Source organism: Kogia breviceps, chromosome X (assembly GCF_026419965.1).
Source record: "Kogia breviceps isolate mKogBre1 chromosome X, mKogBre1 haplotype 1, whole genome shotgun sequence".
Lineage (NCBI taxonomy): Eukaryota > Metazoa > Chordata > Mammalia > Artiodactyla > Physeteridae > Kogia > Kogia breviceps.
Genome location: NC_081330.1, coordinates 133,943,640 through 133,957,126, shown reverse-complemented (window position 1 = coordinate 133,957,126; position 13,487 = coordinate 133,943,640). Strand labels below are relative to the sequence as shown.

The following is a 13,487-nucleotide window of genomic DNA, read 5'->3' as shown; positions in this document are numbered from 1 at the left end:
CGGAGACCAGGCTGGCCTGACCCCGAGGGCACGGCCAGCCTTGTGCCGGAAGTGGCCCTGGAGCGTCTCTGGGGACCTCAGAGCGCGCGGGGTACCCTGTATCTCAGCCTGCGAATATCTTTATTTTTCTTTCTTTTTAAAAAAAATATGTATTTATGTATTTGGCTGCGTCGGGTTTTAGTTGCGGCACGCGTGTGGGATCTTAGTTCCTTGACCAGGGATCGAACCCGGGCCCCCTGCATGGAGAGCGTGGAGTCTTAGCCACTGGACGGCCAGGGAAGTCCCCTCGGCCTGTGATGTTTGCTTCTCGCTCTTGCGCGGGGGCAGGACTGCAGGTCCTGACGTGGCCCCCAGCACGGCCGTCTGCAGCTTTGCAGAGCTCGGCATCGGCCAGCGGGGGAGGTGCAGCGCAGCGCAGCGGGGCGGGGTGGGCCCCCGCCGCAGGTCTTGAGCTGTGGTTTGGAGCCTCCTGCCTGAGACACACCCCTCCTCTCCCCCCCAACTCCCCGCCCAGAGCTGTGTTCTCCCTCCCCGGAGAGGGGCCCCCTCGCACCCCGACCCTGGCTTCCCCGAACGTCGTGCTCTCGGACCAGGTGATGACCACCTACGTATGGAGAACATGTGCAAAATCAAGGCACTTCCGGTTTAGAGGGACTTCCGGTTTAGAGGCAGAGCGGGGGGTGGGGGGACTCCCCGGAGACATGAATTTCTCTGCACGTTTTTCTGGACGGAAGACTAGATGCAAGTCTCCCCGTGAGAGAGAGGTTCCTGAACGCTTCAGAGCAGGGGTGGGTGTTGGCGTCTAAACCAGAGTGGATTTGAAGTGGTTCCGGGGCCCCCGAGGGGGTGGGGATGGCGGCCCCCGAGGAAGGTCAGCTTCTGCCCTTGGGATGGACCCGCTGGACACAACAGGGTGTGTGAGACGCAGGCCCCACGGTGACGGGCTGAACCCCGCCGGAAACACGCGTGTGTCTGTAGCGACAGACAGACGGAACGTTTTCCCTTAAATAAACACGGATTTAATATTTAATGTATACGAATGTACTTATACACCAAGGTTAATTAATAGACCTTAATGCTGTGTAACATTGATGCAAACATTAATTGATGTACACCATGTAAGTCATACGTTAATGGACCTGTATGATGATAATAATATACTATATACTTGTAGTCTCTTTTTTATTTAGTTATTATTTACTTTTTAAAGAAATTAATTAATTAATTTTTGGCTGCATTGTTGGGTCTTCGTTGCTGCGCGCGGGCTTTCTCTAGTTGCGGCGAACGGGGGCTACTCTTCGTTGAGGTTCGCGGGCTTCTCATTGCGGTGGCTTCGCTTGTGGAGCTGGGCTCTAGGCGCGCGGGCTTCAGTAGTTGCACCGCGCGGGCTCAGTAGCTGTGGCTTGCGGGCTTCAGAGCACAGGCTCAGTCGTTGTGGCGCACGGGCTTAGTTGCTCCGCGGCGTGTGGGATCTTCCCGGACCGGGGCTCGAACCCGTGTCCCCTGCATTGGCAGGCGGATTCTCAACCACTGCGCCACCAGGGAAGCCCCTATTATTTACTTTTAAGCTTTTTATTTTATATTGGAGTATAGCTGGTTAGCAGCGTTGGGTTAGTTTCAGGTGTACAGCAAAGGCATTCCGTTACATATATATATATTCTTTTCTGGATTCTTTTCCAATTACAGGTTATTACAAGGTATTGAACAGAGTTCCCTGTGCTACACGGTAGGTCCTCGTTGGCTGTCCATCCTATACATAACACTGTACACATATATTCTCTTAAATATGTGAGCCTGCTTTCATATAAGGTGGTCCTGCAACTATTTCATCATAGAATCATAGTCACTAGTATTGTTAACATTTTCCTGTGGTGTTTGGAGGACATGCAGCAGAAAAGCGTCATCTCATCGCCAAACCCTGCCTCATAAACGTTGTTAGGAGGACGGGAAGGCCGGGCGCCTGGGTGCTAAGGATGGGAGCCTGTCACTTGTCTGTCCACGGGCCGGTCGAAGCTCTGTGCCGTGGCCTGCGTTCTGGGTGCGCGGATCCAGCCGGAGGCCGCGTGGGAAGGGGGTTTAGGGGCTGCGTTTCTGGGCGGTGACCGTGGCCACAGGGAGGCAGCCCCCCGGGAACTGAAGCATTGCATCCCGCGGGGGGCCGTCCAGCCCCTCGGCAGGTCCCGAGGAGCCACCCGGCGGCTGGGAGCCCGGGGAGAGAGCCCCGTCGGGCGCCCGACAGGCATGCGGCCTCGGGCTGTTGTCTGCCGTCCGCGGGGCCACGGGTTTCCTGGGGGCGGAGGCGCTGCCGGCCCCACGCTCCTCAGCGAGCCGGCCGTGCCCCCGGGGGCCGTGTGGCAGGTGCCAGGCGCTGGCTGGACGGGCTGCTCTCCTGGTCTCTCCTGGCCCAGCTGCTCGGTGCCCTGGCCTCACCTACCCGCTTTCTCGGTTCCCCATTTCTGTTCCCCGTAGCTGCTTCCCCACATCGAGGGCTGGATTCCAGGCACACAACGCACGTCCCTCCCGCCCCCCCGCCAGCCCCCGGACGTGTGTGGGCTCTTCTGAAATTAGTCATTGTTTGTCTGACGGCACCAAACCGCTGATGGGGACGGAGCCGGGGTCCCCGGAGCGTGCGGCCGAGGGGTCTGCGGTCCCACAGAGGGAGACTGCTCAGCGTGCACCTGCGCCCCTGGGCCTCCGTCGCCGCCTCTGGGTAGCGCCACCACCCTCTGCCTCGCCTGGTCCCCCCGCCCCATCCAGAGACACCCCCCCCCAAACACTGAACCTCAAGCCTTCCCCCGGGTTATACGGACTCTGGCGGTGCCGCGGGCGGATGTGGGGAGGCGGCATTCATGAAACAGACCTGTCACCAGTGGTCCCTGTGTGTCCTCTTGTCACCCCACGTACACACGCCCAGGGCCTCCCGTTCGCAAGCTTCCCGGGCTTTGTGCTGTGCCCGCGTGTTTGGGCTGCCTCCGGGCTGGGTCTCCCCACGCACAGTCAGGGCTCAGCTGTTTGGGATCGGCTGAGCCCATAAGCCCCTGTCCTGTGGCCTGGATGCCCCGCGGTGCTCTTCTGTTGTGTCTTCCTTTTTCACTGGGGTTTGGGGCTTTTACGGGAAAAAATAAAAGGGAAGGAAGGAGAGGAGGGAGGGAGGGAAGAAAGAAATGGAAGAAAGAAAGAAAGAAAGGCAAAGAAAGAAAGAGAGAGAGGGAGAAGAGAACGAAAGAAAGAAAGAAGGGTCGTGGGCCATGCCTCCCCCCGACCCAGGAGTCAGAATCCGCATCTGAACGCCGCCCCCTCAGCATGTGGGGGCGCAGTGCCAGGAAAGGGGTGCAGCCTGGGCTCAGCCCCGTAGGTGAAGCCGACTCTGGACCGACCGTCGTTTCCCGAGCTTTGTCATCCATGCCCACCCCTCCCCGCGCTGCCCCTGCGTAACTGTGCTCCGGTCCAGGGACCCCGAGCAGACGAGAGGTGTCCCCTGAGAGTGGCCGCTGCCTACGGTGCATCTCAGAATTGCCTCGGTTCTTGGCAAGTTGCTTATCAGACCTGGAGAGGTCAGAGGGGATGGGCGTCCGGTCCTTCCCTTGGGGAGACACGGCGTTTGTCCCTCCGAGGGGCCAGCCAGCCACCAAGACTCATGCTCTGTGGGAAGTGGGCGGCCGTCACGAAGGACCCCAAGCCGCCCGGCTTAAATCCACAGGCATCCACCCTCCCCCATCCTGGAGACCGGACGTCTGAGGTCAAGGTGTCCCAGGGCCGCGGTCCCTCCAGAGGCTCCAGGGGAGGGTCCTTCCTGCTTCTTCCAGTTTCTGGGGGCTCCAGGCGTCCCTGGGCTTGTGGCCGCCTCCCTCCCACCTCCGTCCTTAGGTGGCTGTGTCCTCCCTGTGTCCCTGTCTCCCGGGGGCCACCTTCTCACGAGGACAGCAGTCCCATGGGACATAGGGGCCAGCGAGTTCCAGGTGGAGCCTGTGTTACCTTAATCCATTATACCTGTGACAGCCCCGTTTCTGAATAGATGGCGCTCTGAGAGTCCAGGTGGACGTGCATTGGGGGTGTGGAGTAGACAGGAAGCACCGGAGGAGACAACAGGACCTGCCTCAAGGGAGAGGGTGGACGGACGGGCGCGTGGGGCCGGAGCCTGGCAGCCGTGACGGGTGTAGCGCGAGGGCCAGGGATGCCCAGGGAGGGCCCTGGTGAGGGAAGGTCACCTGGGAGCAGGTCGCCAGGGGCCGGGCGGAGAGCCGCGTGAGTCCCGTGCAGCCAGCGCCGCGGGGGCCCTGGGTCACCTCTCCGTCCCCTTGGGCATGAGTGCTCCTTCCAACGGGACCTCGAAGGAAGGGGGCCCCGTTCATGCCGACGGGCTTTACCCATGACACGGCTCCAGGAAACTGCTCAGGCCTGGGGAATGGCAGGAAGCCATTAGGATTGTGACAAAGAGGAACCTACAAACAGAAGTGAGAACAGGAAAAGAAGACTTTGAAAGGAGTTCCTTCCAGGAGAGTACAGAGCTGCACTCATGTTCCTGACCCCCGACGTAATTCTGAGTTGGGAGCAGAGAGCTCCTAGACCTGGTCACACCCTCAATACAGTCTCCCCGCCGCCCCCCTCACTGGGGCTTATTTGTTAGGGGTGGGGCTGACCCCGGAGGCTATAAAAACACTGATGAGAGAAGAAACAAAGTGCTTTCTCTTTGGGGAGGCTGCCTGCTGCACAGCCGAGAAGCAAGGAGCGCTCGGAGCCCGCCCCCCAGGCCAGCTCGGCCAGCACCAGGAGAGGCTCTGCCTCTCGCCTCTCTCCCGCCAGACGGAGCTCTGCATCCCAGGTAAGCCCCCGGGGCCGGGCTAAGAGGCAGAAGGCAGGCGGCGCCGCGGGCGGCTGTCCCTGGAGACTCGGTACTGACCGCCAGCCCCGGGGGCGTGGGGGGGGACCCCCAGGATTTGAACGCAGCTCGTGGCAGCTGAGGTGTGTCATCCGGGGCCACACACAACGGATTCACAGCCTTTATGCCCGAGGAGGACGTTGACCGTCTCACTGACCCCGGTTTCGGGATCCGACGGCGGCGTCACCCGGTGCGAGGCTGGACGCCCGCCGCGTCCTGACCAGCTCTGTGTGTTGCGCCGCGTCCTGACCGTGCGTTGGCCGAGTGGATGAACTGTACGGAGAGGCTTTCCCCGGACGAGGGGCTCCCCTGATCACAGTGCCCCCGACTCTCGCAGGCTCACACTTGCCCCCAGGTGCAGGCAGGCGAGCTGCCGGGGTGCAGAGCCCCGGGGCCCCTTATCTCGCCCCTGTCCCGCCGAGCCCAGCCCCAGCCCCGGCCCCGGGGAGCTTGGCTCTTGCCGCCTTCGCGATCCGGGGGCAGCAGGGTACGACGATGACCCTCACGCAGTGTGGGTCTTTAAAGGACGTGGGCTTCTCCGACGCCAGGAACAGACGCCCCCCGCTGCCTCGACGCCCACGGGGGCCCGTCTTCGTCAATGAAAGGGGAGCCCGAGGCCGTGCCCATCCGATACTTGGTCGCAGTTGTGGTCTTTTTCTCCCCGTGGATCTGTCGCTTGGACCTTTTGTAAGCGCGGCGGCAGTAAACTGCCCTGGGTCGTGAGGCTCGGCTTGGAGGCGCCTTCCTCTGAGGCTCTGTGGGTCGTTGGGCATGTGTCCCGGGTGCCTCCCCGTGACGGCCAGCTCTGGATCTGACCCGTTGCCTTGTCCTGGAAAGGGGTCTCTCGGGCTGCCCTGCACCCAGCTTAGCAAGAAGGACGCTGGGTGTCGGCTTCTGGTGTCAACTGTGTGTGAAAGTTGGCACTTTGGGTGGACCAGGTCAGTCCCGGGGAATCTTGTGGGAGCCCCAGACCTGGACGGGGGAGCGGGTGAGAGCCCAGATGGATGGAGTCCTGCTTGGATCTCATGATGGGGTGCCGGACAGGCCCTGAGTGAGGTAGGGTGCGTCCTGGGCCCCCTCCTCTGTCCCAGCCGAGATGCTCCTGGTGGGGTGGCAGGGAGTGGGGCTCAGGTCTTCGGGCGACCCTGACCGGCACAGAGAGCCTGCGGCCCTGCTGGGGGTGTGGCCCCCGAGGCAGCTGAGGGTCCAAGGCTCTGCTCGGTTGGCAGCCCCGGGCCGCCGGCCTCTGGGTGCCAAGGGCATTTGCGTGAGTGACTCAGGTGCAGGGGGGGCGGGGAATGGGTGGGATCCGTCGGGAGACCCTGCCGCTGGGGCCCAGAAGGTGCAGAAGGTGGACCCCGGGGGGAGGGTCCAGGAGAGCCGGCGTGCAGAGGGGAGCTTCATGGGGACCTGGGGGAAAAGTCTGGCAGGAACAATGAGACAGCACAGGATTTAGTGACTGTAACTCGGTCTGTTCAGGAAACTCTGCGTTGTGCTTCACGCTCTCAACTAAACCTCCTTCCACTGCTTTGGGAGCCCAGTATTTCCTGGTGCTGTGTGGAGCGTGCTTTCTGGGTTCCGGGATGGGCCTGGAGCCAAGGGTGAGCTCAAACCCCAGGGCGGGAGCTTTTAAAGAGGCTGACGCACACTCACACACACACACGAATGCACACACACACAGGCATGCAGGCATGCAGACACAAATATGCAGACGTGCATACACACAGGCATGCATGTACACACGCACACACAGACCTGTGTAATGTGTGCACAGAATACACACATGTGTGCACACAGACATGCACGCACACACAGACACACAAAGGCCTGTGTAATGTGCGCACACACACACAGACACACGTATGCATACCCAGCAGACACAGAGACACATAAACACATGTAATGTGTGCACACACATGCGTGCCTATGCATATAGAGACATGCAGTGCACACAGATGCATATACAAGACGCAGAGATACACACGTGCACACATATGCATACACAGTGCACAGACACATAAACACAATATGTGCACACACATGCCCACAGGCATGCGGTATACACGGATCATACACACGTGCACACACGCCTATGCACACATGCACACACACGTGCACACGCACGGGAGGCTCCCCTCCCGGAAGCAGCTCCCCGCCCTCTGAGCAAGACACCCCGTGGGGGGCTCAGCCCCTCCCTGCAGCCACCCCACGCGGCCACTGTCTCTTCCCCTCCAGCTGGCGCCCACCCTCCTGCGGGAGTTGCCTTGGCCATGGCTTTCGTCTGGCTGGCGGTGTTCCTGGTGCCTGTCTCCGGCCTGCTGCCACCAGACCACGGTAGGAAAAGCCGGAGGAAAAGCCACGTGCGGTCTGTGGGTCCCTGGGGCTGTGTTGTTTTTCAGTGAAACTGTTGACGTCGGGCTCACGGTCGAGTCACTCGGCTGCCATAAGAGATAGTGCAGACACTTCCCATGCAGCCTTCCCCTCAGTCACCCCGGCGGGTTCACCTTGCAAACCTGGTACCTCACAGACAGGATGTTCATCCCGATACGGTCAAGACACTACATCCAGAGCTCTTGGTGTAGCTAGGGCGCTGGGGCCCGTCAGTTTTCTTGCATTTATTATCACCCTCTCTCTGGGTCGGAAGAACCCCGTGCAGACGTTAGGGTGATGGGCTGAACTCTGTCCTCACCAAATTCATGCGCTGAAGTCCTAACGAGCAGAACCTGTCAGTGGGAGTTATTTGGAAATAGGGTCTTTACACACGCCCTTGAGTTAAGATGAGGTCATGTGGGTGGATCCTCATCCAGAACAATGGGTGTCCTTTTAAGGAGGGGAGATTTGGACCCGGGCATGGACACAGGGAGAAGCCAGGTGGTGATAGAGGAGAGATTGGGGTGATGCCGCCACAAGTGCAGGAACGCCCAGGACTGGGGCGGGGTAGCCCCCAGAAGCTGCAGAGATTCTCCAGCTGGAATGGATTCTCCCTCTGAGCCTCTGGGAGGAACCAATCCTATAGCATCCTGGCCTCCGGGACTGGGAGATAGAAATCCAGGTGTCGTAAGAGATGCGTCGTCTGGGGCTTGGACAGGCAGACGAGCAACGAGTAAGATGCGTCTGGGGCAACTCCATCCTGTTTATCTCACGTTCGTAACGGAGATTTATGGGGGGGAGGGTGCCAGCCAGGGTCTCCGTGGCGTCCAGGAAGTTCCCACCATCTTCAAGCATGACGGTGATAGGTAGGAAACAATTCACGACATGCTAGTGAAGGTCGACAGTGACATGCGATAGGCGGGCAAAGAGAGTGATGTCGGTTCTGAAGCTGCCGTGCCCACCTCTGACTGTCGGGGTCCGGCTGCCTTCGGGTGCCAGGTGTGGCCGAGAGAGAACATCCCAGCAGAACCCCCAAGGGGAGCCGCGCCCTCGGCCCTGGGGTGCGGAGAGGCTGCGTTTCCTGGGCGTCCAGTAGTGAGGGCGCCCAACTCGGGGTGCAAACCCTGGATGCTTACAGGAGTGCAAGAGGTATGGTGCCCTCCAGGCGGGCATGCTGCCTTGGGGAGGGTCTGCAGAGGAGCCCCTCCCATCAGGGCTTCGCTGAGCGAACGGTGGGCCCGGGACAGCGCCCAAGCCTCCTGTCCAGCTCGCACAGCTCGCACAGCTCACCGTGGATGCCGGGTGCTTGCATCAGGCGCGGGGCCCTGCGCTGCCGGGATGGCCACAGCATTGCCTAAGCGTGAGAAGTTTGTTCCTTCCTCAAAGAGCAGTGGAGTTCAGATGGTGTGAGTGTGTGTGTGTGTGTGTGTGTGTGTGTGTGTGTGTGTGTTGGGGCATAGGTATCATTCTTCTGGGGGCTGCTGGCTTACTCAGCTCAGGCTGCCTTAACACAATACCATAGTCTGGAGGACTTAAGGGACATACATTTATTTACCCCAGTCCTGGAGACCAGATGTCTGAGGTCAAGGTGTCCCAGGGCCGCGCTCCCTCCAGGGGCTCCAGGGGAGGGTCCTTCCCGCCTCTTCCAGCTTCTGGGGGCTCCAGGCGTCCCTGGGCTTGTGGCCACCTCCCTCCCGTCTTCACAGGGGGTTCTCCCCGGGTGTGTCCCTGTACCCAAATTTCCCCTCTTAATAAGGACACCAGTTGGATTGGGTTAGGGCCACAGTATGGCAGCAGACCTCATCTTAGTTCATTACATCTGCACTCACCCTATTTCCAGCTAAGGTCCCATTCTGAGGTTAGGACTCCAGCGTGATTTGGGGAGGGCTGGGGAAAGGACACAGTTCAGTCCACCCCAGGTGGCTCTGCTCCATGTACAGACCCGGGATCCTTACATAGGGATGGACCCGGGAGGCTCCATCATCTCCTTGGAGGAGTTTGTAGAAGGATCACACGGGAGTTTTTGAGGTTTGGGCTAAAAGGACCACACGTTGCTTCTGTCCATTTCCTGGACTCCAAGTCAGTCACGTGGCCGTGCCTGGTGACCAGAGGGTCGGGGAGATGCAGGAGGTCTGGGAGGGGAGGGGGCTTTCTCCGAGTCTGAGGCTCCCACCCCCGCATCCTGTCTTTGTCTGCCCCCTCTTGTTCTGGGCTGAGGCCACTGCCACCTTTGTGGTGACATCAGGCCCAAGGATATTCTGGGGTCACTGACCACAGGCAGGAAGTGAGTCGCTTTCTAGGAGCCCAAAGCTGAAGGAAGCAGTCAGCGTGTTGTACAGTTCTGACATTTCCCCCCTAAAGTGCCCTAAAACTGCAACATTGGCCAAAGTGCATGAGAGGGGCCGTGGGTACAGGACACGGAGGACTAGAAGCGTTGAAACCAGACACCTTGTCTTGTTCGAATCATACAGAGAAGTGGTTAGTCTTTCCCTACTGAGTCTGAATTAGCGCCAGGATTTTCAAAGATTTATCACGGGAAGGACGTTTTCGTCCATGTCTAGTTTGCTGAGAATTTTTAATCCCAAAGGGGTGTGAAACATTGTCAAAATGTTTTCCTGCCTCTATTGAGAAGGTCACCAGTTTTCTGTTAAAGGGGCAAATTATAGTGATGGTTAAAATAACCTTGCATTCCTGGAGTAAATCCCTTGAGTCAGGAGGTGTTACCACTTTTATACTTTACCTGATTTTATGTGCTAGTATTCTGTGAAGGAATTTTGTGTCCAGGAGTACAAGGCGTATTGGGCTTTAGTTTACTTTTAATGTTTCGATTTTGGTATCGGGATAACGGTGGCCTCATACAGTGAGTCAGAACATGTTTCCTGCCTTTCCTCTGTTTTTGGAAAGTTTCTGCACATTGTTATTATTTCTGTTTTAAACGGCTGGTGGAATTCAGCCGCAAAGCCATCTGTGCCTGATGCTTTCTTTTGGGGAAGCTTTTTCATTATATATTCTATTCCTTTAAATACTTACAGGGTTATTCAGGTTTGCTACTTATGTCAGTACTGCTAATGTGTGTCTTTCAAGAAGTTGGTTCAGGTCATACATTGTTGAAGGTATTGGCATAACTTTTGTTCAAATTACCCCCAATTCTTCTTACAATGTCTTTCAGGATGTGTATCAGTGTCCCCTCTGTCATTCCTAAAATGGGTCTTTTTTTGTTTTTTTCTTGATCAGTGTAGCGAGAGAGACGGTTTTCAATTATATTGTCTCTTGTATAGAACCAGCTTTTGGTTTCCTTGACTATCGATATAGTTTTTCCACTTTCTTTTTCACTGATTTTTTTTTTTTGTTCCCTTTATTTTTTTTAGGGATTTTGCTTTAGGTTTAATTTCTTTTCAGTTTAATTTGTTCTTCTTTCTCTAACGTCTTCATGTGGAAACTGATTCTTGAATTTAAACTCTGTATTCCTAACATAAACATTTAATGTTATAAATTTTCCTGTAAGCGTTGCTGTAGCTGCATCACACTTGTTTTTTTTTTTTCTTTGCTTTCATTTTCATTCAGTTCAAAATATTTTCTACATTTCCTGTGATTTCTTCTAGGATGCACGTGATAATTTATCAGTATGTTGTTTTGTTTGCAAATATCTGGTGTGTTCCAGATTTTAAAAGACTGATCTTGAATTTCATCAAGAGAGAATTGTAGTCAGAGAATATATACACAGTGAATGATTTAAACCTTTTTAAAAGGACTGACACTCCCCATACCAGTGCAAGGTGTATTGTCATGAACCTTCTGTTTGCACTTGATAAGAATGTGCATCCTGGGACTTCCCTGGCGGTCCAGTGGTTAGGACTCTGCACTTCCGCTGCAGGGGACACGGGTTCCAGCCCTGGTCAGGGAACTAAGATCCCGCAAGCTGTGCGGCTCACTGCCCCCCACCCATAAAAAAGAAAATGTGCACCCTGCTGTCATTGGTTAGAGTGTTCCAACAATGTCAGTTAGGTCAAATTGTTGATATTTTGTTCAAGTCCTGTATATCCCTCCCGTTTTCTGTCTGTCTGTTCTATTAGAGAGGGAGGTGGTGCTTGTGCCCCATGTATTTTGAAAATGACTATTGAGAGCACATATATTAGGATGAATTGGCCACTTTATCACTTGAAATGGTCCCTTCTTACCCCTGGAAATAAGATCCTGGGATAAAATCCTAGGTTTTATACAGTTAGAGTTTGCATAAAATATGCTTTCCTATTATTGCCGTTTAAACTATATTTAAAGTAACTTTCTTGCAGACAGCATACTGTAGGGTACTTTTAAAATCTAGTCTGGGGCTTCCCTGGTGGCGCAGTGGTTGAGAATCCGCCTGCCGATGCAGGGGACACGGGTTCGTGCCCCGGTGCGGGAAGATCCCACGTGCCGCGGAGCGGCTGGGCCCGTGAGCCATGGCCGCTGCGCCTGCGCGTCCGGAGCCTGTGCTCCGCAATGGGAGAGGCCACAGCAGTGAGAGGCCCTCATACCGCAAAAAAATAAAAAATAAAAAAAATAAAAAATAAAAAAATAAAATCTAGTCTGACAAACTTTCCTTCTCACTGGAGTGTTTAGACCATTTGAGTGCAATGAACTTATTAATATGATTGAGTTTAATTCTACCATTTTGCTATTTGTTTGCTGTTGTTTTTTTTTTTTTTTTTTCGGTTTTTCTTTTCTTTTTTTTTCTCGCCCCTCCTTTCCTGACTTCTTTTTAGTTACTTTTTTAGTGCTTTTTTTGTTTTTGTTATTTTCTCTACCATTGGCTTTTGGGCTAGCCCTCTTTGTTCCATTGCTTGTGTGGTTCCTCTGGGATGATTCATTCAGTACATACTATCTTCAAATAATGTTATTCTACTTCACATAGAACATAGGAACCTCAAAACAGTATACTGTTACTTCCTGCCTCCTCCTTTAGGCCACATCACACATGTACTTCTACATCTCTATAAGCCCACAATACAATATTTTTCTTTTAAAGAATTATCTTTTAAAAACATTAAAAAATGGGAAAGTTTTACATGTTTGCCCACATTTTTACTATTTCTGATATGCTTTTGTTGCATCTCTGCTCACCTTGTTTCCACATTCCTTTGTGAGTTTCCGTCTGGTGACTTCTCCTTCATCCAGAAAAACCTTTTTAAAAAACATTTCTTACAGACCTGCTCTTCTGGCAAAAAAACAAACAAATCAAAAAATACAATAAAAAAACCCTTTCACTTTTTGTTACTATAAAAAGTCTTTATATTTCACCTTCCATTTAGCGCTAAGATATAGATTCTAGGTTGACCAGGATTTGTATTGTTTACTTGCAGCATTTGGAGAAGTTGTTCTGTTATCTTCTGTCTCTCATTGTTTCTAAAGAGAAATCAGCAGAAATTCTTATCTTTGTTCTCTGATAGGTGCTGTGTCTTTTTTCTGTTGGTTTTGTTTTGTTTTGTTTCTTTTTTTTTTTTTTCGGTACGCGGGCCTCTCACTGCTGTGGCCTCTCCCGTTGCGGAGCACAGGCTCCGGATGCACAGGCCCAGCGGCCATGGCTCATGGGCCCAGCCGCTCCGTGGCATGTGGGATCCTCCAGGACTGGGGTACGAACCCGTGTCCCCTGCATGGGCAGGCAGACTCTCAACCGCTGCACCACCAGGGAAGCCCATCCGTTGGTTTTTAAAGAGTTTCTTGATACCACTTTTTAAAAAAGGCATTTGAGGATGATGTGTCTCAGTGTTTGTGCTTGTTTATTTGTGTGTTTGTTGGTACGTGTGTGTCTGTGTATCCTAGGTAGGGTTTTTGAACTTCCTGGGCCTGTAGGTTTATAATTTTCATTAAGTTAGGAAAATGTTTGGCCATAATTTCTTCCAATATTTTTCTTTGGGGGCTTCAGCATAGATTGTTTCCATTGTCTTCCAGTTCATCCAAGTGAATTTTTTCATCTCAGATGCTATATGTTCGACCTCTAAAAATTCTGTTTGGTTCTTCCTTTACATCTTCCATTCCTCACTGCGTAGTGTTCATGTTTTCCTTCAAGTCCTCTAACATATTTATAGTGGCTGTTTTAATGGACTTCTCTATTAATTTCATCATCGGCCACTTAGGGGACGATTTCTATGACCTGATATTTCTTCTGGTCACAGCCAACACATTCCTGCTTCTCTGCGTGTCTAGTAATTTTTTATTGGGTGCTGGATATTGTGAAGGATGGGTTAGTGAGGGTCTG

The 13,487-nt window shown here is 54.2% G+C and overlaps 1 protein-coding gene across 28 annotated transcripts in view; it reads left to right on the top strand.

The window, feature by feature from the left end:
• Positions 1 to 4,465: 4,465 nt before the first annotated feature.
• IL3RA (interleukin 3 receptor subunit alpha) overlaps positions 4,466 to 13,487 on the top strand; it is a 42,614-nt gene continuing 33,592 nt past the window's right edge. For 16 of the 28 annotated variants that reach the window (XM_067023331.1, XM_067023330.1, XM_067023323.1 and 13 more), the window contains exons 1-2: positions 4,500 to 4,822; positions 7,115 to 7,213. In XM_067023331.1, the coding sequence (XP_066879432.1) occupies positions 4,663 to 4,822; positions 7,115 to 7,213 (259 nt within the window). In that variant the 5' untranslated portion in view covers positions 4,500 to 4,662. Of the gene's footprint in view, positions 4,823 to 7,114; positions 7,214 to 13,487 lie in introns of all 28 variants that reach the window. The other 12 variants (XM_067023336.1, XM_067023342.1, XM_059050694.2 and 9 more) reach the window with 11 other exon arrangements.